This window comes from Puntigrus tetrazona, unplaced genomic scaffold (genome assembly GCF_018831695.1).
Source record: "Puntigrus tetrazona isolate hp1 unplaced genomic scaffold, ASM1883169v1 S000000019, whole genome shotgun sequence".
Taxonomy (NCBI): Eukaryota; Metazoa; Chordata; class Actinopteri; order Cypriniformes; family Cyprinidae; genus Puntigrus; species Puntigrus tetrazona.
Window position 1 is genome coordinate 61,025 of NW_025047699.1, and position 26,476 is coordinate 87,500.

Genomic DNA, 26,476 nt, shown 5'->3' on the forward strand with positions numbered 1-26,476 from the left:
TAAATCTATTGCATTTAAACGACTTTAAACGACAACAAAGTGTTAAAAGGTCAGAAAAAGGTTATTTTTTTACCAATTTTCCAGAAAGCACAATTTATTAAGTAACTTCGCTTTTTAAAACGTGTTGTGATTTAACAATGCTATTTTTCCTGGCAAACGAGTCAAAAATGCAAAGTAATATATTTACTATATTATATATTCTATTCTAAAAATGTACTTGCAATGCATATGAACGCGCCTGGCGTATTTTAAAGGCTTTGCAATGCAAGAATAATAAAACGTGATGCAGTTTATCCTCGTTCAGGTGATCATTAACAGTGAGCAAACACATCTGAAGACAAGAGGCCACTGATTATCTGCCTCATTAACGCAGCGCTGATACGGTATCGTGTGCCTCACCTATCCTGATCTAACCTGCCGTAAAGCTTGGGCTATTTCTGCGCTGGCTTTCGTCTTTAATCACAGATTGGCCGCCTGACATCAGCCCTCGGCGGTCAGTGATACTCCATCCATTCAGTTCCTCCGGCCGGGATCTGATGAGCTGCTGCATCCTCACATAGTTTACGTTCAGATCTTCTTCATCTGCTGCTCAGGGCTTCTGTCTTCTTTTCCAACGCATACTTTTTTTAAACCAAGAGATATCTGGTGAGACGCGTAATGGCACGGGATGTTAAGTCTTGCTTGCTGAAAGATTGGGAACACTTGTTAACTGTTAACTAGAACTGTTATAAATCGTTCAATCCTTTATCCGCTGCTTGTCAATAGTTAGTAAGGTAGCTGGTAAGTTAAAATATTGGGTAGGTAGATGTAGGCATGTAAAATAAGGCTTAATTAGCACTAATAAATGGCTAATATTTTAGTAATATCTAATGTTACTGAAAGGTTATTACAATTACATGGGTTTTTGCTTACAATAATAAAAGGGTGTTTTTAAAAAAACCAGTTTTCACTTCATTTTTATATATTTTTTCAAGGCTTCATATCTTAAGTCACTGTGCATCTTGACTTAAAGACGTATAAAGATTTTTACTGAAAAGCAAGACAAAACTATTGAGGCAGAAAATCAAAATCAAATTCTGCAAATAAACAATTTATATTGTGATACAAGGAACTGCCACTTTTTAATTAAAAAGATATGACAATATAGTTACTTTTATATCATGATATATATATATATATATATATACTAATAAATAATTTATTTGTTTATTGGTTTATGTTTACATACATTTATATAGCAACTATATATATATATATATATATATATATATATATATATATATATATATATATATATATATATATATATATATATATATATTTTATTACTTTTAAATTGCAATTTTTTTTTTGGTCTTCACTGATTATAGATGGTCTTTGCATATATGATATAGGATGTTGAAAAATATAAGCACTAGTTTCCCCCAAAATGGAAATGAGTAATATATTGCATGATATACTCCCATAAATGTCTGTTTTGTTGAATGTTTTTCTATTCATTGAAACGTAACCTGTGACTGGCTGTTGATTGACAGGCTTTGGCCCCGCCCACCGGGCTTGTTATCAGTCCTATGGCTTCTCACCTGTTTTTCAGGCACTGGTCGTTATGATGAAATGATGGCAAACTGGGACAAAGGCAGCTCGGTCTTTCAGTGTCCTTAAAGACGAGGTCAGAAAAAACAAGTTTGACCAAAGACTTCCAATTCAAACCGTCTTAAACTGTTTCTAGCAAGAAACAGCAGATATCTGTCAATCTTCTGTTAGATGAGCTCAGGTTTCTTCATGTGTTTCATCATATCACTGTGCAATCAGATGATCATTTCTGAAGAACATGCTTTCCTAGGAAGAGAAACCTGCCTGCACGGGTGTTCTGGACGTAAATCTTTTCCGTGTAAAAAAAATAAAATAAAATCATACTAGAAACATGCAATGTGTGGCTAAAAGTTTCTAGCAGCTTCCCTGTGATGACTGTGATGATATGATGCCTCCCTCTAGAGCAGCAGTCAGGTACTGCACAGTGTTTCGGTATATGATGCAATAATAATAATCTAGAAACATTTTAGCAACTAGAAATATAATCACGATTTACATTTACCTATATATTTAAACTTATATCTATATTTTCAGATGTATATATTCAAACATGCTCACGAATTTACATTTACATATTGCATTTATCTATATTATATAATATATAATATAATAATATAATAATAAAATAATATGATATATATATTCCAATGCACGTTTATATAATCAGAATTCTAACTATATTTTATGATTTGCACCTATATATATTTAAACTTATTCTTATTTAAATTTAATATATCCTCATGTACTTCTCTATTATTTATATCTGCAGATTTTCTATATATTTATACCATCTGCAGATTTTATAAAATGATTTCCTGTTTGGAAAACAAGTGCCCTATTATAGGTTATTATATTATATTATATTATAGTCCCAAACAACAGGTTGACATGCATGCAAGGTAGAAAAAATAAGAACAATAATCTAGATAATCTAGAAAAATAATAATTTTCTTATAATATACGTTTATTCTTACTTTATTCGTTCAACGATTCATTTTCCAATCTGAAGCAGTATTTGTGAGCTTCCAAAACGCCTCAAAAGAGGCACTTAGTGGCAAAGAGTTAATTTGCGTTTTCATGATTCATGATCAAAATGATGAACTCTGACTTCGACGTGAAACGTTTTAAAAATGACTCGTTTTAAAAATGACTCGTTTTAAAAAATGATTCAGAGTCGACTCTTTCTTTTGAGGGACAACGCGACGCTCTTTCAGATTTAAAACTGCAGGATGTTTTCATTCACTTAGAGCTGTGTCACACACCGCATGAAAGACCCTCACCTCTGGAAAGATCTGCGGTGTGTGTGTGTGTGTGTGTGTGTGTGTGTGTGAGATATTCCATAAATTATGCACCAGTAATTTTTGATCTTATGAATCATGCAAAATTAAGTTTTTTGAAAATCTTAAAATGCATAAAGTTTGATGTGAGGGGTAGTTTTAGGAGTGTGGACCATGCATGAATACAGGCTTAAGTGTGTGTGTGTGTGTGTGTGTGTGTGAGAGAGAGAGGGTGTGTGTGGGTGTGTGTGCAGACGCTCTTTTGGCTGGACGAGACCGAAGGGGTGTTTAACCTGAGCTCCATAAAACAGACCGGGTGTGTGTGTGAAGCTCTTCTGTCCATCAGACCCACCGACATCAACATGGTGAGTGTGTATACATTTACTATATATCTACATTTACCAAACATATTGTCATACAAATTCAAATGCATTAGAAATTGGTACAGTTTCATATATTACACATACACATCTAACATGTTTATGTACGTGTAATAATGTGTAATACATTGTGTGACAAACACGTACATGTATAGTCAGTCTAAATATGTAAGTAATATCGTGTAAGTAAATATAAAAGATAAACATGTACAAATTATTTGAGGATTTCTCCTTAAGCCAACATACTAATATTAAATAATACAATTATACTTATACCCTATATATCAATATCACAGTGCAATATATATGTTACATATTACATTCCCATATGAGACTATAAATCCATGAAGTGTATTTTCATTCAATTACAGTAAAAGTACAGTTGTGATGCAAAACATGGGTTATATTCGGTTGGACTTTCTATTTTAATCAAGAACAAATGTTTTGATGCACATTTATGATCTCTGATCTCTTTTTAGACTTCCTACACTGACAAAGGAGAGAAGGTAACATAAATTTAAAGTATACTTAAAAAAAAAAAAAAAAAAAAATTTATTTAAAAAGATATATTTATTATTTATACTGAGATGTTTATTTAAAAATGTAGCTATTATTTTTAAGTTGTTTTTTACATTTTAATTTTATAAAAAAAAAAAAAAAAATATATATATATATATATATATATATATATATATATATATATATATATATAAAGAGTTTTTTTCTTTTGCAGCCAGAGAGAGGGAAATTTATAAGTTTTCACCATGTGAAATTCTGGGTGGGAAACGCCAAACAGGTGAGTTAAATCTGTGCATAAAAACAGTTATGACAATATTACTGTATTATGATGATATACGCGGTGCTTTGACGTTAAAACAAGTTAATTTTTTTAAATAAGTTTCTCTGTGCTGAATATAAAGTTATTTAAACGTCATAAAGTGGGCTGAAAGGAAATAAAAGTATTTTAGGCCGCTAATGTTTTGCTTATATAACGTTAGCGGAAGATCAGAGGAGCTTCCAGAGATCCTGAACTAATGCAGATGACCAAGGTTTCTCCGAAGATGAAATCAATAACGCGATCTTAATCTAACAGTGATGCAATAGCTGATCTCATCTGATCTCGATAGTCTCAGTCAAACAGGTTTACATATTAACACAGACGGACAACATGCCATCCATCTTGGAAAGTGGAAACGTAGAGTGGAAACAATCGGCACAGTCGGTATAAACTGTAAATAAATAAACAATAATATTTAGAATGACAAAGATAATCAAATATAAAAATGCTAAATATAAAGGTATTTTCACGAGCATTTCAAAATATATTTATAACCCTAATATCAGGATTGCAAAAAGGTGACAACATTTCTCATTTTCATTCAGTTTAACTTTAGTTATGTAGTAAAACAACTAAAACGGTAATGAAAATCAATACATACTGTAACTCAAATTATAAATATTTTATCTAATTCAAAGAACGAACTGGTATTTCAGTCATATTAAAATAACACTGAATGCGTCACATCTATATACATCTATATCTAAATATCATTTCAATTTCATATTTTTAGTATTTTTCATCGAGCTTTACAACATATATTTAAAATATATATTCGGATTTTTAAAAATGTGTTTATTTAATTTGTTTATCGGCTTTGCTTAAATTACAATTTTTGTTTCAGCACAAACAAATGCTTTTCTTTGCTCTGCGCCTCCTGACTTTAAGACTTAAGGTGATGTTGTTCGTGCCGCAGGCTGCAGTGTATTACTGTGATAAGTTTGGCTTCGAGTCGCTGGCGTATAAAGGTCTGGAGACGGGCAGCAGAGAGGTGGTGTCTCACGCCATCAGACAGGACAAGGTGCGCGTCAGAACATGTCCAAAAAGGATTTCAGAAGCACCTCACAGACTTAACCGCGTCTCTTCTTTTCCCAGATCATCTTCGTCTTTGAGTCCCCCCTGAACCCTGGGAACGAGGGTACGAACGCTTTCAGGTCACCTCAATATCAATGCGTTAATGAACCTAGCACATCCTATTTGGCATTAAGAAGAGTGTTTAAGGTCAGAACTCAATAGCATCTCTTCGCAGAGATGGGCGAGCATCTCATGAAACACGGAGACGGAGTGAAGGACGTGGCCTTTCAAGTGGAGGACTGTGACTTTTTAGTCAAGGTGAATCATATTTAATGTCATTGACACTAATAAAGTTGCACGATTGATTCAGCGAGCATGTCCAGTTGTCGTGTCAAAATACGTTATATTTGGCTCATTTTCAAGCTTTATCCATTTTAATAGTGAGTTAAGTATTTCACACAGACAGTTCAGAAACAGCGTTTCACACAACAACATCGCTTTTACTGTTCTTCTAGGATATATACAATCCATCAGATCCACCGACGTTTTCCCTCCAAAATGATGTCACTTCTTGATGATGTCACTTTCCTTAGTTAAACAGATATCACAAGGATACCGTTTTGCTAGAAAGTCTCCTTCTAAGTGAACTCGAATACTCGTTTAAAGTGTAATTTTGATGTAAAAATTTTGCATAATGCACATTATTGCACTTTTGTTTTTCCAAAAAATAGGCATTTTTTCCAAATACAGTTAATCACATTTTAAAGTTAGCAGCTGGATTTATTAACTCATTCGCATTGCATTAATGCCCGAGCGAGGGGTTTAAGCGTCATGAAACGAGCATCAGAATGGAAAAAAATCTTGAAAACATAAAATGGTATTCCTGCATAATGCACGTCGCTGTTAAAAACAAAAATTCAGTAACTTACAATACTTTTTTTTTGCTACAGCGAGGCTTAAAACTGCTCAAATGTCACAAAACAAATGCAAAGCAAAACCAGAAAACGGAATAAGGTGAAAAGAGCGCAGTTTGAGCGTTTCCTGCGCAGGCGGTCAGCATTCGACGCCTCGAAAAACGAGCTGAACCGATTCGCCTCGAAAGGACTTTGGAATAAAAGTGTGTTTGCGTTTGCAGAAAGCCAAAGAGAGAGGAGCGGCGGTCGTCAGAGAGCCGTGGATCGAGCAGGATGCGGGCGGCAAAGTCAAGTACGCCGTCATTCAGACGGTAAGCCTGCGCACGCACACACACACACACACACACACACACACACACACACTTACGTTACAAGCTGTGTTGTGTTGCAGTACGGAGACACGACACACACGCTGGTGGAGTACATGGGGCCGTATAAAGGCCTGTTTCTGCCCGGATACAATGAGCCGCTGTTCAGAGACCCTCTGTTAACAAAACTGTGAGTCCTTTCATACTGACATGTAAACGCTTGCTGGATTTATGACATTCTACAAGCCCCGAAATGCGTGCAAGTTGGGCTCAAATAATGCTTTTAAACGCATCGGATGTCTCACAAGCGGTCTTCTCTGCCTCGCAAAGGCCCCCGGGACATTTAAGCTTCATCGATCACATTGTGGGAAACCAGCCAGATGATAAAATGGTGCCCGTTTCTGACTGGTGAGGGTCACACGTCCGACAAACAGATCAATGACACAAATTCGAGGAATCGTCACTGGCAAATAACGCCACCTAATAACATCTTTTCCCGCAGGTACCAGACGTGTCTGCTGTTCCACAGGTTCTGGTCCATCGACGATAAGCAGATCCACACCGAATACAGCTCTCTCAGGTCCATCGTAGTCACCAATTACGAGGAGACCATCAAGATGCCCATTAATGAACCGGCCATGGGGAAAAAGAAATCACAAATACAGGTTCATAACTTCTTGCGTGACGTTTTTTAAGGCAGCGAGTCTTTTTTAGTTAGGCAATATTTCTAAACTTTACCAACGCAAATGATATGCAGATAAACATCAAAAAAACGATGTTTTATTTTTATACATACATTATTTTTTTAAGCTATTTATATATATATAGGACTTGGCCAAGTAATTATTTTGCTATTATTATGTAATATATGGTGATTTTAACAGTAATGTAACATTTTATTATTTTATTATTATTATTATTATTATTATTATTATTATTAATATTACCGTAAGCAGTATTATCATTTTTATTCACATTTTGGATCATTTCTGTTTAGGGGTTTGCTACTTGCTTCTGATATTCATGTCATTCTTCACTTCAGGCTTTTAACATTTCAGATATTTTGGCCACATATTGGTGAAATGCTACAAACCTCCATCCACACAAATGTTGGAAATTATGTGAATAAATAATGTGTAAAGTAAATAAAGTGAAGCAACATTAAAATTAGATTAGTAGTTTTTCGTCTAAATCTCATTCTAAACAGCGTAGCATCCAGCGTCAGTGGATGTTGCTAAATTTCATGAAGCTTGTGGCGTAATAATGACTAAATAAGCGAAGTTTTATGTTGGCTCGACGAAGTCTTGTTTGAAAGTTTAAAATGACTTGAAGAGCAAGTTGCAACAAATTGCTAAAACATTGAAGTATTTAAGTTGCGAACTTGTTTTAGCATGCTGCTAGCATGATTTCACGTTGCTAATGTGTTTTAACACGACTAAACAGTGCTAGCATGAATTAGCATGTTGCTAACATGTTTTAACGCGACTAAACAGTGCTAGCATGAATTAGCATGTTGCTAACATGATTTAGCATGTAGCGTTACTAGTGGTAGACAGCTCGTAAAAACTTTACGTGTGCTATTTGTTAAACGTTTTTGACACTAACATGCCTGTTTAACAACAATTGCAACTCGGTTACGGCCGGTTAGAAAAGATATAGCGAGTTAACGCTAACTCTAACCAATCTTAAGGTCTGACCCAAATTTGGCGGTCGTAGCTTGAAAAGTTAAGTGTCTTAAATTAGTCTAAGAAGGCGAAGAAGCTTAAATAGTAGATAAATGATAACCACAATCGTGATTCACTTCACCTCTGACCAAAACATTTAAAATGTATAATCTCACCTCCATAATTTCCTCTTGTTTGTAAAGGAGTATATCGACTACAACGGAGGACCCGGAGTGCAGCACATCGCACTAAACACCCCCAACATCATTCAAGCAGTACGGTTCAAAACTCACGGTATGATTCAATCCTACAATAAAGTCAGATACAAAACCTCAAACTCTTTCCCGATGAATCAGATTGTGAACCTCCGAGCTCGAGGGATGGAGTTCCTGTCTGCACCCGATAATTACTACGACTCCCTACGGCAGAATCTCAAGACGGCCAAGATCAAGGTGAAGGAGGACCTAAAGACACTGCAGGTCAGAGGAAGCGACATCGCAGTGCATTCTGGTCAATTAATTGGCACATCTGAATTTTTCGAACGCATCCTTTCATCCAATGCAGGAGTTAAAAATCTTAGTAGACTACGACGATAAAGGTTACCTGCTTCAGATCTTCACCAAACCCGTGCAGGACAGACCCACGCTCTTCCTGGAGGTCATCCAGAGGAACAACCACTCTGTGAGTCTGTGTTCGACTTTGTCCATCCAAGTCTGTTTTCATCCGAATTAAATGAATTATTGCACATTATATGCATGGAGGAACCAGCCAGAGTAAAAATATAAGCAACCCTTGGTAAATAGCATCAAAAATGGATCCTTTAAATTAAAATGGGGGGAAATTATCATTGAGAATTGTTTTTTTCTTCCAAATACATGTTGGACGCAATTATTGGCACCCCTAGAAGTGCTCATGAGTAAAATATCTCTAAAGTGTTTTCCTATTCATATTCGCATTTTTAAGCACCCCAGGGTGATTATGAACATGCATCTTTTCAGCCATGGCTTCCTGTTTCACGGAAATATAAAAAGGAGGGAAAACAAATCCCGAATTCCCTTAATCATCCATCACAATGAGAAAAACCTAAAAATAAACCTTAAATCGTCAAACAGCACCTACATCAGCACATGTTGTTTGGAAGGGTTTCAAGAAAATATCTCCTAGATCATCCAAAAACATACTTCTACGGTCAGATGAAACAACAAAAAACCGCTTTTTAGCGGCAAACACTCATGATGTGTTTGGTGAACACAAGGATAAAACATATGTTTCTGCTGGAGGTCCTGGACATCTTGCTTTATCAAATACCAACGATATTAGTCTTCCAGCCGTACAAAAATTCAAACACAAACCTCAAAAACAACACAAAAGCAAGCTTCTGCTGGCCATTCCAGTCCTCTGACCTCAACCCTTTAGAAAAAAAGTATTGAATAAAAGGGTGCCGTCAATTCTGGCCAATGTGTTTTACAGAAAAATCATTTATTTCATAATGATACACCCCCGTTTTAAATTCTCATTATCCAATGAAAGACGTTAGATTTTTGTGATTTCGTTTTAAATAAAAGATCAAAAGGATTAACAATGCAGATTAATTTTCACAGCCTTCTTTGATCATATTTACCAAGGGTGCCAATATTTTTGGCTATAAACATAGTAACCTTGATATCAGGATTAGGTTAAAAAAAAAAAAAAAAAAAAAAAAAAAAAAATATATATATATATATATATATATATATATATATATATATATATATATATATATATATATATATATATATATCACAGAGGTTAAATATATGAGATCAAATATATATAGTCTTTCTGGAGGTATAGTAAATACAGTACTGAGTTTGAATCTGAGCTCTAAAAACATGTTTTAACAGGCTCATAGTTTTATTAGGGGTTTTTTCAAAGCTTGTGAAGTCAAGGAAATGCCTAAAGACAAGACATTTCTGTCTGAATCACACTAAAGACGGCTTTACTTTACTTGAAACCGTAAAACAGAGCAAGAAAACGAACCCAATGACACCAACAGATCAAATCCAAAGTCTGATTTTTTTTGTAGACAACGAAACTCTTTTTAGATTCTAGCAGACATAAGTTACACATCGCTAAAAATAACGTTAGTACTCATTCTGTTTATTAAGGGAGACTTCTTCTGGTTTTAAAGTTAAAGATATGTTAAATGTTGATTATTGGTGTATGCTTTCTAATTTCTACTCACCAAGTAATTCAGTTTACTTCTGAATTTCTTGCTGTCTTTGTAACTGTGAAACGCACAAGCAATGTCTCATTCTAGACCTCAGACAGATGTTTTAGATGTTTTATCTCGGTCGAATTGTGTTTTTTTACATCATAGGAACCACGTTCAACCTGTCACCTGTCTTTTATCCACTAGGGTTTTGGAGCTGGAAACTTTAAATCCCTGTTCGAAGCCATTGAGAAAGACCAGGACGCCAGAGGAAACCTCACGGTTCTCACACCGGAGAGCCAAGGCGTCTCGAAGGCCTTTTACTAACACACACGCATTAAGATGATTGATGCTGGAGTCAAATAATATGGCACCATCAATTAAAATGTCCAGGACAACAATAAAGACATTTGATATTATAACTGTATTACGGATCCGTATCGTTTTCTTATTTGTTTATCTGCTACATCCACTTTGGAAGTCAAGTGGTACTGAAGAAAACATATTTTTCATATAAAACCGATCTGGTTTGACATATTGGTCTCTTGTTAAAGTTTTAAATAGTGGTTTATTCAACCACTTATTTAAATTTCAATAAACATTTCATACGTTTACTGAGGAAGCTGAACAAAAAAGTTGGGAAAACTCAAAAATGTTTTGTAGGTGGTTGCTTTTAAAATGAATTAAAAATAATTAAAAACAGTTTTCATCATTAATTCCTGTGATCGTGTGTGTGTGCACAATTATCTATAAAAATTAAATAAAATGAACACCACATTTTTATTTCAAAATAATTTATTTGTATATAATCGGAATGATGCCAGGTTTATACATCTATGATGGCAGCTGTACGTTTCATAAAGAATATCATTCCAAAAGTGAGAAAATAACATTTTAATTTTTTTTTTTCTCAGACCTGGACAAAAATGGATAAATATATTAGTAAATAAATATATTAGTGACATTAACCATATTGAAATGTTCTATTATATATAAAATACAACACTTTATCTTATAACTGTTTTGTCTTTTTTTTTTTTTTTTACACAAAATATTGAACATATACTGGCATATCCCTTGATTTCTGAAGGGATTTAGCTCTATTTAAAAAAAGGCAGTTTTAATTGATTTTCTGTGAAAGAGAGAGCGTATGAACAATACAGACATAATTGATGACCAACACAAAGGACCGATGGTAGAGAAAATAAAATCATCCTCATTGTTTAGTTTGATTGACATAGAATTGGTAGCTACATAGTGCTTCAATTGTTTTGCTTTGCGCTCCTTTCTTGAATCACATGCAGATTTTATTTTTTCCAAGGCAAAGTGCTGTTTGCATCCTTTCTAGATAAAGCCAAGAGTTTTATGCATGAATCTGTACGAGATGGATGCCGTGCAAAGCGGACCTTCCACAATCTGTCATCGTTGGTTGCAATAGCTGTGTTTACGTACTCTTGAGTTAAAAGAAAATGTGGATTTAATTACTAAAATGCACTGCAACTTATTAAATACTGGGTCATTTTTATCTTTGGTTAACCAAAAAAGTGAACAAACGACTGTCTAGATGCATCTGAACTTAGGGTTCCCACACAAAGTATTGGAAATACAAGGTCATAAACGCCACCCCCCAAAAAACATGATTTCCAAGCAATGAAAAAAAGCTATAAAAAAACAACAATTCAGTCAAAATAATTTCCTGCTATCATGCTCGCCTTTAAAATCTGAGTGTAATCTCTATAAAATGGCTTTAAAAATGTTTACAATGATTTAAAACGATTGGAAAAAGTCATTGGTCTTAAAGTGTGGGAAACCCTGTACTGGGATTTACTAGATTATGTCTTGCATAGATTTGATTTGGGACTTTATGAAACTTGGTGTGTGATTGTGTAAAGCCAAAAACACTCATGGGAGGTGTTTGTGGTTCAAAGGATCAAGACCTTTGACCAGTTTGACCATTTACTGACAAAAAAACAAAACAAAAAAACATTCAGGTGTTTGTCATGGCAAGATTTCCAGTGTTTCCTTATCTTTACTTAAAGGAATGGTACAGGTTCAGAACTTCATCTGATATTTTTACAAACTAAAGGAAGGGTTTACTTCCAGCATGTCACATGTTTTAGCTTGTTTTGAACCCAGACCATTCCTTTAAAGGTTGACAACAGACATTTCTGGGTAACAGAGTATAACTATGCTTGCAGGCAATATGCATCGAGTCAACTCAAGTTTTGTGTGTCAGCTGGTATTGCCAGGAACATGACAGCAGGCTACATAAATGTATGTATAAACTTCATGAAGTGTTCATTTCATGCGTTACAGAGGCACTTTTGGTAAGCTTGTATGCTGGTTGGTTTCTATGAAATGTTGTGTCCCTTTAAGGGAACATGAAAGTCACAGAGGTGAAAGCAAAGCATTCTGGGAAATGTAGTCCTTCTCAGCCCAAACACATTACAGGCTTAACAGACCAAAATAATCAAACAAAACAAAACAAAAAATAATCTTCACAACTTTCCCTAAATATATTCAGTCAATTCATTCAGTTTTGACGAGCAAAATTAATAAAATGAAGACACAAACATTTGTAAATAACAGCTGCCATTTCTGAATTAACAAAACCAAGACCTGAAACCTCAATGAAATGCTCCTTTCCAAGGACAGATGATCTAAAGTAAAGCTCCCTATCGCTCCTCTGAGTTAATATCTGTCAGAGGTAACGGGAGGCCCACGCACAAGTACCTTTGAAGTACCGTCTCGCTAACAGGACTTTCTGATTGGTTATCTGAGGTAGTGCTGGAAAACCAGGCCAGATGCTTGAACGTAGCCCAACACATAGTTAAACAGCTAGAAATGAATGGAAGAGGTGGGTGGCATCGCAATGACTAGAAAGTTCAAAATTAGCCAGTAATGAAACATACTTTATGCAAGTACGCAAACACCGAAGTAAGTGCAAAGCTGATGCATTGCAAGCTCTCGGTTTCATTGTGCATGCTTTGTATCTCAGTCTTCAAGGTATAACAATACCTTCATTATTAATCAGGTAGCTGCTGTAAACAGAACTTCGCCATGATAGTAGTTAACCTGAAGGAGAAAAAATGACTGTAAAACAAGACAAATTACACTAAACGTATTAATCAGTCCTGACACATTTCAGAACATGACAACCGAGCTTGTGTTGATAGAAGCGTCTACGTACTTGCATATAGTACACTGTCATGTATACATCTCAATGGAATACGGAAAGGCATGTTTATATCTTGAAGGGTTTTCATGAAGATCACCAAAGAGACTTTGTTTACAAGAGAAGATACTATTTAAATTCTGTTTTAAACCAAAGGAAAGGAAGAAACCATACTCAATCTTGTGCATCTTCCAGATCTTTAGATAAATGCCTGAATTAATACCACTTGTCTGTCTATGACAAGTCGCATTTGGACTATATCGGGTAAAGTACCAAGAATTACTTGTTCTGGACATTAGAAAGGCGCTAGTAGCAGAGAGTTACTAGTGAAGAGTACTTTGGAATACCCATCTAATCGTCAAATGACTGATGTATTCTTTGTGAGAATGAAATCTGAGGTTTGGAGATTCTGAGTAATTCAGTTTGATATTGCAGAAGATGTTTGGAATTATCCGGAAGACTCAATATGTGACAGAAAGAGACAGCGAGAGATCGCCGAAGAGTTTTGTCCATTTCGGCTCTTGTGTAGCAGCGTGAGGAGTTTTTGAAGAAGAGTTTTCTCAAACACCAGACTCTTCCTCTGACCCTGTAAATATAAAAATACAAAGAAAATTCCATGTAAACTCATTAAATTGATGGAATAGTTCATTAAATCAGCTGAGTGCATTACGGTTATAACCAGCAATAGAGAATTTTATACACCAACCCCATCACCCTAGTTCGCTCAACGGAAAGACAAAAGGGTTTTTCAGTTGGCTTTTGGCTTATGGTTGAAGCACTAACTTTTATACTTTTCTGTACCTTAAAGAACCTTGAACATTGTTTGGCAGTCAATGGGACAGTCACATGCCTCCCGGTTTTCATCTGAAATAACTTTAACTGTGTTCTGCAGACGAACAAAGCTTTTACCGGTTTGAAACTACATGGGGGCAAGTGATTAATGACAAATTACTCCATTTTGGGGTGGAGTAACCTTTTAAATTTCACCATCACTACGTTTTAGACACCTATTTTTCAAACTTCAAAAATCTATATGTTGAAAAGATTGAGTTGGAATAGTTTGTTGGAATGTGACCATTAATAATAAATGCACCTTATAAAAGGGCTTTTCACAAGAAAACAACTGAATGCTGGACGATGGAAATGCAAGTTCTGATAAAAACTCATGATACACACAGGAACATTTCTTTGAGAAAAGTTTCTTGGCCATTTTTCCACTCAGAATGGGTAACAAATTTCTATCTCTAGACTTTAGATCAGTTGTGGGCCCTGTGTCTCACATGCTTGTATGATGACGGCAACATGGACCAAAGTTGTCCAGCAACATTGCTCAAAATATGCTCTGTGTATCATCAGCTTTAGGACTCATTCCAGCAGTACTCTATAGTGGAGCATGACAGTCAGATATACTCACCCTGACTATTGTGTCGAGTTTGGCAGTACAGACAGACGTCCATGGGAAGTTCATCCCCTGGGCCATGATGGGCCCTACACAGAGGTCTGTCCATCCCAGAAGTGGAACCAAGGAGCTGAGGCTCTGAATGGGCCTGCTGCACCTGCTTCTGCCACACCACATGTGCCCCACTACAGCACGGCCAGTCAGTCATACCCGTCGAGTCCAAGATTAGGGGCACCGGAAGCAGCGTGGGGGCCATGTCTGGCGAAGGTGCGCAGCAGTAGCTTCCTGCTCCCTGTCCGTAGTGGATATGAATGCTACAATCATCCTGAAGGTCCAAGCTTTGGTGGAAGTGAACAACTGGCGAAGGCACTTCCAATGTACAGCCAGTTGCTTTCCGACCAGTCCATCCTGGACCTTTGTGACAACAGGGTGGGGACGGAGAGGTTAAAGGAGGAGAGGGAAGGATCACAGAGGCACCTGAGGAGGAAACAGGGTCCGGGTCTCTATCCTCAACCCTCCTTGAACTGAGGTCTGTTTTAGGGCAGTGGCAAGACTGGTGCTGTACCTGACACCCGGAGGAGTCTTTGTCTTTAGTTACAAGACAAGGCCCGCTTGCTGCTGCAGCAGAGGACGTGGCCCCTTGATCCTCGTCAGAGCCTCGGCCGGGCCCTTGACTGAGTTCCCCGTCCTCATAATAGTGGTGTCTATGCCTATGATAGTGAACATGACTGAACACAGCCACCTGTTGCTGCTGTTCTTCTGGGCAAATGGCAACGGCATCACCGCCGCTTGCACCCCCAGTTCGGTTCACTACCGAGTCCAAGGAACGAGGCCTTTGCGTGGCCTCCATGCTCCCTCTGCGTGGCGCTTTGCCAGGTCCGCAGTAGACAAACGGATCGTAATCACTGCTGAGCGAGCTACGAAAAGTGGACCAGCTGCCATAGACGCCCTGCAGGCTGATGTCCGTACAGTTTAATACAGAGTCGCTGGACGAGCCGTGGCATGATCCCGAGCTGGAATCGCTGGCTGGTCCATCTGCAAGATAACCGCTTCGCTCTGTATGGTAACTCCCTCCTGAACAACTGCCGTCATCCTGGCGACTGTGCGAGCCTCCTACACGTGGCAGGTGATGATGAGTTGCATGGTTCATGGGCGATGCCAGGTGATGTATCCGAGTACCCGAAGCATTTCGCAAAGGTCCTCCGGGACACCGGTGACACGACCTTCTGGGGGCTGCATAGTGATGCCCCCCGGTTCGACAGCCGTGCCCACCTGTCCTGTGTGGTCTTCCGTGATGGGCATCCGGAGCCAAGTGGTATGCACAGCTAGCACCCAACGGTCTGTTGGGAAAGCAACGGAGAGTTCGTGGATGAAGAGGAGGAGAGTTGCCATAGTGGCCCAATTGAGGTAAAGGTCCAGAGGGGTTATGGGGGTAATGATGCTGCAGGGAGAAGGGAACGTGGTGCTGGGGATAAGGGTGTTGGTTTGAATAGTGATGGGGAAGGAGGAAGGCTTGACTGGGCTCAGGAGGAGGGATTCGACTTCTTTGGGGCTGACGGGATGCCAGATCTGAACCTAATGGAGGATATAGGGTGAATTTAGTTTGGAAACATTTGGTGCTTGAAAACAGGTCTTCTTGAAAATCAAGAACTAGAGTTCAGGGTACACTCAGGTTTTGGTTCTAAACGAATAAAATCCTGCTTCAGGTCTTACCAATCCTATATAACCTTCTTCCTTAGAACATTGAAAGACATTTTGAAGAACACTGGACCCTTTTATGTTTTGTGTTACACAGAAGAAGTCACACATGTCTAGACATCTCAGAAATTCATATTTAGGAAGCATATGATAAAGAAGGAAGAGGAATTTCAATACAATACTGCCTCGGAGGCTCTATAAAAAAGTTGTTAGAGAAATATATATATGTACCCGGAGGCTGTTTACCCATGATGTTGTGCATGCACAGTGGGCAGGTTCGGTGTTGTAGGAGCCAGGGGTCGACACACTCCTTATGGAACTCATGAGCACAGGAGATGATTCTCAATTCCTGCCAGAGACAGAGAAATTTTTTATATTAAATGTACCTCTGCTGTGCTTTGATACAAAAGCAGCCCTTTTCCAGTCTGGGTTTGATGGTTTCTTTCGCCCCTCTTCAAAATCATATAATGGTTTTTTGTTCTTTTTGTCTCCATACCTGGCCATCCACAAATTCCTCAAGACAGATGGCACAGATTGGGCTGGAATTGGAGCTGCTGTTTGACCCTGGAGCCCCGCGAGAACGCTGGGAGCCAGAGCAACCCTGAGAGCTGTATGTGCGTGTTTCCAACCTGCTGATGGCACGCATGGTCTGCTGGTGCACAGAGTCCTGGGAGAAAAAAAATGATCATGAGATTTCTAGAGTGAATTTAAAAGTCACAACAATACGTTGTGATCATGCAGAAGAGGAGAGAAGTACAATGATGCAATGGAACAGTTACAAACAAGACTAAAAGTAAAGGTAGTCTGCAATGATATATAATGCAGGGGTGACCAATTTTAGTCCTGTAGAGCTACGGTCCTGCAGAGTTTCAAACCAACTCTAACCACACCTGACCAATCAATGTATCTAGCTCTTCAAGACCACTTCAGGTATTACGTGTGTCGTGTTTTCTTACCCAGGTTCTGTTGGACCTGCAGCGGAAGCGTAGAGCAAAGATCATGATGATGGCCAACACAACCAGAGCCACAGTCAACAGGATCCCAACATCATAGTGAGGCTGTGTACACAACATTTGAAGAAATCAAATCTTTGAAACAAATAAAACAATCAGGATAGATAATGTATTAATATGCACGATTTAGGGGTAAACAAGGCACAAAGGTATACCTTTAATAGGATACTGTTTTTTACCATGTATGTATGTTGTATGTTGACTTTTAGATATTGTCATCTGTTCAAGAAGATTATCTTGGCCAACCAGCATCTCCAGAGGGACCATACTGGTTGACCAGTCCTACTAGCGAATATTTTCAGGTACATGAGACAGCTATAACTGTGATAATATCGGATCAGCAGTGTTAACCATATTTCTAAACCATTTTCTAGTTCCATCCCCAACACTAACGTTAGGCCTAAACATACCGGTCAGTCAGCTGACTTCCAGCCATGTAAAAATTAAACTTGGATCCCATTACTCACCCATTTTTGACTGTCAATCATGACTTCTATGACCACCATGGCTTCTTCGTTTTTATTGACGAGTCCCATCAGTTGTTCTGCATCTGATGACTTCACCAGCACCACTGGTTGAGGCAACGAGCCTGAATCACGCAGCTGAGAACAACAAAAACTGTCTAAATACAATGTGTATAATAAAATATATTTTGATCTACATGGTCTAGACACAAAATATTTTCAAATTCACAATGGTAACACTTTAGTTACTAGAGTGATTCTTAAAACTGCAATAAGTTGCTTTTATCTGCAATTGGCTTACAAAAACAAAATAAAATACTATAATAAACAATATCATAATATATTATATATAGAGTAAAGGACGTGCAATGTTTTGATTTGAAGTGATTGCTGAAACTGATAGTTTGCAACTGTTCTCCAAAATAAAGAAATAAAAATAATACAAAACATTTTTAAAAAGCAACTGAAGGAGATCTTCTGATTTAATGATGGACACACACATGTACTGACCTCCTGAGCAGCACCGGGATCATCTGTGATGTCAAAGATGACGGCCTGAGCGCCTCTCTGAAGAGCCAGACGAGCCTGAGAGACACAACGAGACAGAGCTTTAGTCGTGCTGTAGAAATCCCACGAGCCAGCAGATGGCAATCCTAGCACATCACACAGAGTCCTGCCGTTATGCAATTCAGCACAGTGAGAGAGTATGTGTTAAAGTGAAAGTCTGCACATTCAATAACTTCTTACCCAATTCCCAAGACATTTTAAGAGACTGCGACACATAAAAAGTCAGTATAAATCGACAAAATGCGCCTTTCAAATTCAAAGAAAGGCCTGTCCAAAACACACAAGTACTACATTGCTGCCAACAACCAATGATTTATTGTTTCAGATTAGGATTTTAAGTTTGCTTAAATTAGAACTAACATTTAACTAGGTGATAAACACTATTTTTGTGATTAATTACAACCTCCTAAAGTATAGAGTTCATATACTACAAAAACACTAGTACTTCCTTCCAGTGTGTCAAACCCTCCCTGACTTTGTGAAGATAGATGCGCTTCTTGTGCTATTAGGAGAGAATTCTGCCCAAACAATGACCAATAACTCACCAAAGGTCTATTTCCTGCCCAACTGCGGAGAGTTCAAAGGTCAAAGGTCACAGTATGAGCTGAAGGAAAGCATACTGCCGATTTCAGACGATGACTGTGTGTGCATTTAGCTGTGGCGAAGCGATTAAGCGGTTATAATTAGCAGTGTTTGCAAAGTCAAGCATTGCTATTACTGTAAATTAGACCGAAGGTTAGTGATCTGAACAAACCCAAACTCTAATTAAACTCGACTGTGTGTGTCGTCCCGAAGCGCTTGTGCTCCAGACGTGAATGATTACTCAAATCGTGCGTGTTGTTGAGGAGAAGTGTGCAATTACTGGAAGATCAGATGCACCGTTTTCACCCGCCGGACCAGAAAACAGATGACAGAAATCCCACAGATGCACACTGAAGGAAACTCTTTAAACAATAGGCTGTAATAAATTACCCCGAATGCGCTGGAAAACACCCAGCATGCCACAGAAAGTGCACAATCCTAGCAACATGTTGATAAGTTGTGCACAGAAAAACCTACTGTAATTTATCGACGTGGACACAGCTTTGCTGAAAAACCCGCTGCACACAATCTACTGCATGCCGTCTTCTTTTAGCAGGTCTTTTAGTTTAACTGTACAATTGTAGCTTTACTTGATTCTCTATTAATCTTTTTTAATCTCATTTTATTTATTTATTGTTAGAAAAAACAGTGTGTCACAAATTTTTAGTTTGACGAATGTTCGTATTCAGAAGCTTTCACGGATCTTCACAAGTCTCCAAAACATCTCACATCTTCTGAGGAGTGCTGATTATTAAACGTGAGCGACGTTTAGTCTCCTCCATAACTGACGGATATCTTAGATATGATAAGAAACTAAAAAAGCTAAAGCTGTGACTGTTCTGGACACAGACTGCGCTGTGAGTTAAAGGTTTAATCACCACCTCATTGCTGCAGACGGACTCTCCAGAGACAGGAAGTACAATCACAGACCCGTCATTAGCCTGCTAGCTACACACACACACACACACACACAAAGCTTTAATCAACACAGGTTTAATCAAGCATGTGTACGGAAATCATCAGTGTTTTCTACAAGAACCAACAGCATTCAGATTACTGGCTCGGAGTTATGCTTAGTGTGTGAGAAATCTTGAGAAACTTGTTAAGTGTGAGTTTAGTCTCTTCTGGGTTAATGAGAGGGTTCAGATGTGTGCCGAGCGCCGTGTGTGTGTGTGTGTGTGTGTGTGTGTGTGTGGGAGAGAGCCTATGCTACCTGTCTGATTTCAGCTGATTGGCCGGATGGAGCAGGAAGAGGCGGGGCAATCGTTTGATGTGGGATACAAGCTTATGACAGTTGATATGTGTGTGTGTGTGTGTGTGTGTGTGTGTGTGTGTGTGTGTGTGTGTGTATTTGATAGAACAAGAACCGACAAGAACGAAGCAAATGTAGTTAAAAAGGAAAAAAATGCATAAAAAATAGCTGCTAAAGAGCATCTACCACTGAATAACAAACTCTGAGATCGCAATCTTTAACAGTTTATGTAAAGTAAAAATAGAAAATGAATAGAGTTCACACTGTTCTTCACTGCACAATGAAAGCAGACGGTGACCAAAGGCTGTCAAGCGCTAAAAAGGACATTATCTCATTATATTCATATCTCAAATAACTCAAATATGGTACCTATTAGGCATTTCTTTGGTGCTTTTTGTCCCTTTTCAAGCCTGACATACTCAGAATGAGCAGAAGAACACACAAGTGAGTAAATAATGACTAAATATTTGAGTGAATTATTCATTTAAACAGACTTAAAGGCGGTTGGTGAGACAAAGGTAAAAAAATGCACTGAGATCATAATTAGACGCCCCTCCTCTTCACCTCTTTCTTCCCCTTCACTGAATCACTCGACGGTTCGCTCGATCGCACTAAACAATCATCCCTCTATCACCTACATAAATGGATATTTGTTAATTCAGCTTGATCCCTCGTTCTGAGAGCTGTTGGTTTATTTCCAGGCCGCAGGCGAAGGGAGCCCATCCAACAACGGAGAGACAAAACCCTCGGAGAGATTTCCTCAGATAACCTCCCATGATTAAAGTAAACCACACACAAAGAATGAAACTCAGTCATCTACTGTAATAACTTCACATTCCTGAAATGATCTACTACAGTAGACTGCCATCCAGACACTAAACAACTGTTTCAATATTAGGCCGATCCACCCAAGCTCAATTTGGCATGGATTTCAAACAGAAATAGGAAAATATTTTATATTATAAAAAATTATATAATACATACATGTGCTAAAAATTATAATAAAATTCTGTTTAAAATTAACACTAGGAATTTGTAGAAAAAAATTAAAATGTAAAAAGTAATGTATGCATATATATGAAAAACTTGCCCCTTGTGACTTTCATTATTTTATATATATATATATATATATATATATATATATATATATATATATATATATATATATATAAATAAAGGTTTTTCATATATATTTGCACACATTATTTTTAAAAATTTTATGATATTTACATTTTTTTAATTTACATTAATTTTAAATAAAATATAGAATTTTAGTACATGTATATAATGAGTAGTTGATGTATCAGCAAAGTGTTACAAAATTTTCAACTTTAAGAATGAACATACATTTTTCTCATGTTATTTGTATGGTTTTTTTCTGCATTTTTGCTGTATCGCACCATAGGACACAGTCCAATTTTTATTTGTCAACTAAAAATCTTCATGCATAAAATACAAAATTCTACATTATATTTTCTACATTATAGAAAATGATAAAATTATCAGTATGAAGCATACATGATAAAAATGTATTAAATGTGGTTTAAAATAAAATGTATGATATATACAAATAAAAATTGGACTGTGCCCTATGACGTGACAGCAGAAATTAAAAAATAAATTTTAAAAAAGCTTAGCGCACAAATAATATGAGAAAAATGTATCTTCATTCTTAGAGTTAAAAATTGTGTTTTCAATATTTGATTTTTATTTTTTTTTTTTGTCACACCACAGGACACGCTGATATGTGAACTAACCAAATAATTACATTTAATACACAATTATGATTAAACATTATCCCAAATGCTCCATGAAACACTGCAGGTGATGCTGCTCGTGTGAATCAGGACAGGTTTCCAGCTCTGAAGCGTGATCTGTGACGGGGGAAACTCCTCGGGCTCAATTAACCGCTTCTTCCTGTGCTTTCATTCGCCACATGAAAACATTCCTGTTTTGATCCGTATCCTGTTATTCCATAAGATCCACGAATCCGATCTCCCCGAGCACTGGAGCGCTAATAACCCAGCCTACGCGCAAGATCTGCACGCTTTCTCACGTCTTCCGCGATCGAGGGAAGATCTGTGCGATGGACATCGATTATACCGTGGTCAATTCATTTGCGTGGACGATTTATGCTATTTACATGTGCAACAGTGCAAACAATAGACTCTTTACTGAGTGTCTTTTCAGTATGCAAAAATCGAAAGATTCTTAAATCAAGACACACTTACTTGAGATGCAAACACACACATTTATCACGATTGTTTGACATGCTAAAAATAACAGGATAGAATAAAGTTAAAAAAAATCAACCCAATTTAAAGGGAAAACTAGTTTATTTTTACAATCACTGCCGGATATTATTTCTCGTTTTAGTGGCACAATATGTACGATTTTTGTGCAAAGTCCACTTGCACGGTGCTATATGTTTTATGCATATTTTTTCCAGACTTAAATTCCGCCTTTCGATCACACAATAGCCACGGCGTCCTCGTTTTCCGCCTACGAATGCTACGGCAACACACGTGGACAAATGCGGAAGCGATAGTTATTTAAATCCCAAAACGTAGATGCGAACCAACTGAGACAAGAAGGCATTGGAACAAACACAGAAACAAAAGTAGATTAAATATTGCGCTTCGTGAAAATCTCGGACTAAGACTCTGCTCTTGCGTGTGTTTTGACAGACAGGTGAGCCAACATAAATAATTCATTGTGCAAATAATAGTGATTAAATGGATGTAATCATCCTTCGTTACCGTTTTAAAAAACTTAAAGGTGCACTGTGCCTTTAAGTAAAAAAAATAATTAAGTGATATTAAGCAAATCCATTTTGTTTTAAAATGTCAATATTTGTACAAAAATACTGAGGTAGTGTTGCACATGCATGCTTTAACAGCTTTCTTTAACACCAAGAGAAAAGCTGTCTTTCTTTTCACTGACTTTATTTTATGTTCTTGCAGTGAGCGTGCCTCATCCAATCAGAAGTGAGTATTTATCTATCTATCTATCACGATGCTGGATTGGGCTGATGGAAGAGGCGGGGGCCGTGTTGACGGGATCTGAGGTGATTGTGGGAGTTTTGCGCCCAGGCTTGGAAATGGGAAATCTCTCTTTCATGGCAAGGTGTGACTTAATCTCGAAACGCATGCCTCTGCTTGCCGCCGCCGACGCCGAAAACAACAGGCCCCGCTCGACTCTGCCGTGGACATCAGTCACGCGTCTTCGAGTTAGCCTAGCGGAAGTTTGACTTTTAGCAAGAGGTGACCGAGCAACCATGACAACACAGAAATAAAGCGTTTATAAAACATTTATATATACAATGTCATAAACACATGGGTTAGGGGTTGTTTATATTCATTCTATGTATATATTATTTATTTATGACAATACAATAAGTGAGCAACCTATTAAAACCCATCCTTTTGATGTAAAATCTGACCTTAAAAAAATAATTTCACTTCCTAAATGCACAAAAGCTCACTGATTTCGAGTTTATTCACAAGCCCAGCATCCACGGGGAATATGTTTTTGTGGCCAGATCTCTCCTCTCTCTCTCTCTCCTTCACCACAGGGCTTCACTCGTCCGTGTTTTTCAATCGATTCATGAACCCCAGCCTTTAAAGAGCTAAGAAGAGAGCAAGAAAGAGCCCAGGAATCCGGCTATTATAAGCTGCTCGTTTAATGTGGTTATGAGCGAATCCAGTGATATCATTCCTACTGTGAGTGTGTGTGTGAGTGTGTGTGTGAGTGAGTGAGTGTGAGTGTCCGTGTGTGAGAGTGTGAGTGTGTGTGAGTGTGTGTGTGAGTGTCCGTGTGTGAGAGTGTGAGTGTGTGTGAGTGTGTGTGTGAGTGTCCGTGTGTGAGAGTGTGAGTGTGTGTGTGAGTGTGTGTGTGAGTGAGTGTGTGTGTATGTGTGTGTGTGTGTGTGTGTGTGTGTGTGTGTGTGTGTGTGTGAGTGAGTGTGTGTGTGAGAGTGAGTGTGTGTGTGTGCGCGTGAGAGTGAGTGAGTGAGTGAGGGAGTGTGTGTGTGTGTGTGTGTGTGTGTGTGTGTGTGTGTGTGTGTGTGTGTGTGTGTGTGTGTGAGTGAGTGAGTGAGTGAGAGTGAGTGAGTGAGTGAGTGAGGGAGTGTGTGTGTGTGTGTGTGTGTGTGTGTGTGTGTGTGTGTGTGTGTGTGTGTGTGCGCGCGCGCAACCTGACAGAGCCATCCAAACAGCATCTGCTTCTGCTTTGAACAGAGTTCTCCAACTCAAACACACACACACACATGTATTTGTGAATAAACGAACTGCGGCTGAAGTAAACATCAGTGTACTTGTGTATCTAGAGACGCTCCACAACACAAAGCCCCTCAGTCTCACTCAGATCAAGACTCAATACAGTCTCTAGGTGTAGACGTCTTTAAAAACACAACTTCCCCGATATGCTTTACTTTTTAAATCAGTTTTGAACAGATCTGCTTCCAAACACTAGAATACAGAAACAACTTCTACTGTACTTTCTGATCACTCTGCAAAATGTGTTTTTATCTGGTTGTCCAGTACAAATGTCTAAAGTTTTAATAAATCAAGCTAAATAATACATAATACATAAATTAAGCCTTTTTTTCTGAATAATAGTAAAAAAATAAAAATAAAATTATATATATATATATATATATATATATATATATATATATATATATATATATATATATATATATTATTTTTTATATATATATATATATATATAATTTTAAATTTATTTTTAAATTATATTATATAATATATATATATATATATATATATATATATATATATATATATTTTTTTTTAATTTAGACATTTTTGAAATAGATTTTTCAGATGTTTTTCTTTTTCACATTTTTTTTTTAGATATTTGAAAAAAAAAAAAATACTGACAAATAAAGCCGCAGTGTTTCATAAGAAGCTGCCCAAAATGAAGAGAGTTTATAATGACAGCAAAAACACACATCTGAGTCAAAAAATGATCCTCTAGCTACAGCTTTCATTAAATACTGACAGATATTTGTTCTTGTTTTCTGCACAAACCCACTTTTTTAACTTTGCATTGTTACTTTGCATCTGAAGTAAAAGTATCCTGATTTAAAGATGTTTCGATATTTGTACAAAACAGCAATACTGAGGAATTTCCTCATTTTATTCAGTATAAGACTGAATTAAATCAAGTCTTTGCTGAGGAGCAGAGGAAAGCCTGCGTTCATTGACTTCCAGTAGTTATGAGACTCCTGATTGAATGGATGTGAACCACGGTTCCCGTCCTCCTTTCTATTGTCTCCATTATTGGAAAATCCCTTCAAAAAGCCCGAATGAAGCATCAACCGCAAACTCAATCACCACGTAGAAAAACAACTCAGAATCCCGTCTCTCTTATAAATGTGGAGCGTTCCTCGGCTATAGGCTGAAACACAGTCTGTTTGGTCAGGACTGAGTCACGGCTATAAATCACAGCACCGCCCTGTTAGACCAGATCCTTCACGGTTTGGCTCGACGGTGACAACGTTCAAGAATAAAGCGGATATTTCAGAAGCGCTTGCATTGAAAAAAGCATATATGTGCGTGTTTATATTATTATTATAATACCAAAGCAAGTGCTGTTGACCAGAGGAAACACAGAGAGCAGATTGGACCTGTCCAAAGAACCCTCCAAAGCATATAACGCTTATATTAGACAGCGCAATTCATTTCAGTGATCAAAGCTATATTTTCAGCATCATCACTCCAGTCCTCAGCGTCACGTGATCCTTCAGAAATCACTGTAATATGACGACGTGCTGCTCAAAAAACACCTCTGATTATTATCAATGATGAAAACTGTATTTGTGTGCATTTTATTTTTCAGCATTTATTTGAAATAGGAATCTTTTTAACTTTATAGATGGTTTTACGCTCGCTTCGATCGACTAAATAAAAGCATCGATTTCTTCAATATTACTTTAACGGCCCACAACCGTTTGAAGAGTTCAGGGTTTTAGGTTCAGCCTCTCTTAACCGTATCTAAACATCCCCCGTTCAGCGGCTCGGGGCCCGCAGCGATCCTCGTCCTCTGACCCGCTTCTCTGCTGCAGGCCCGGGCCGATCCGATCCTCGGAGCTGTTTCACAGCCAGTTAAACCACGGCTGATCTT

At 37.6% G+C, this 26,476-nt stretch overlaps 2 protein-coding genes across 3 annotated transcripts in view; one reads left to right on the plus strand and one right to left on the minus strand.

Annotated features, from left to right (window-relative positions):
• Window positions 1–3,096: 3,096 nt before the first annotated feature.
• Window positions 3,097–10,606, plus strand: hpda (4-hydroxyphenylpyruvate dioxygenase a). 2 transcript variants are annotated; one of them, XM_043229675.1, is made up of 14 exons: window positions 3,097–3,235; window positions 3,730–3,756; window positions 3,984–4,046; window positions 4,933–5,109; window positions 5,184–5,226; window positions 5,338–5,420; window positions 6,238–6,327; window positions 6,408–6,514; window positions 6,655–6,732; window positions 6,827–6,989; window positions 8,192–8,263; window positions 8,345–8,467; window positions 8,553–8,669; window positions 10,387–10,606. In XM_043229675.1, exons 1-14 carry the CDS (start codon window positions 3,233–3,235, stop codon window positions 10,504–10,506), a joined length of 1,266 nt encoding a protein of 421 aa, XP_043085610.1. In that variant the 5' UTR covers window positions 3,097–3,232; the 3' UTR covers window positions 10,507–10,606. The 2 variants fall into 2 exon arrangements, with proteins under 2 accessions (XP_043085610.1, XP_043085611.1); XM_043229676.1 differs by having other exon boundaries at window positions 5,005–5,109.
• A 350-nt stretch (window positions 10,607–10,956) lies between these two features.
• Window positions 10,957–26,476, minus strand: part of LOC122332367 (E3 ubiquitin-protein ligase RNF43) — a gene marked incomplete at its 5' end in the record, with an annotated part of 72,488 nt that continues 56,968 nt past the window's right edge. Inside the window, 7 exons of the mRNA XM_043229670.1 lie at window positions 10,957–13,940; window positions 14,769–16,328; window positions 16,683–16,800; window positions 16,948–17,118; window positions 17,408–17,509; window positions 17,932–18,066; window positions 18,439–18,513. Coding sequence (XP_043085605.1) covers window positions 13,915–13,940; window positions 14,769–16,328; window positions 16,683–16,800; window positions 16,948–17,118; window positions 17,408–17,509; window positions 17,932–18,066; window positions 18,439–18,513 — 2,187 coding nt within the window. The remainder of the gene's footprint in view (window positions 13,941–14,768; window positions 16,329–16,682; window positions 16,801–16,947; window positions 17,119–17,407; window positions 17,510–17,931; window positions 18,067–18,438; window positions 18,514–26,476) is intronic.

Excerpts from the sequence above, each read along its gene's own strand:
- hpda (XM_043229675.1), top strand. Across the intron at positions 6,990-8,191 it reads AAAAGAAATCACAAATACAG|GAGTATATCGACTACAACGG; the intron begins GTTCATAACTTC and ends TTGTTTGTAAAG. Across the intron at positions 8,264-8,344 it reads CCCCCAACATCATTCAAGCA|ATTGTGAACCTCCGAGCTCG; the intron begins GTACGGTTCAAA and ends CCGATGAATCAG.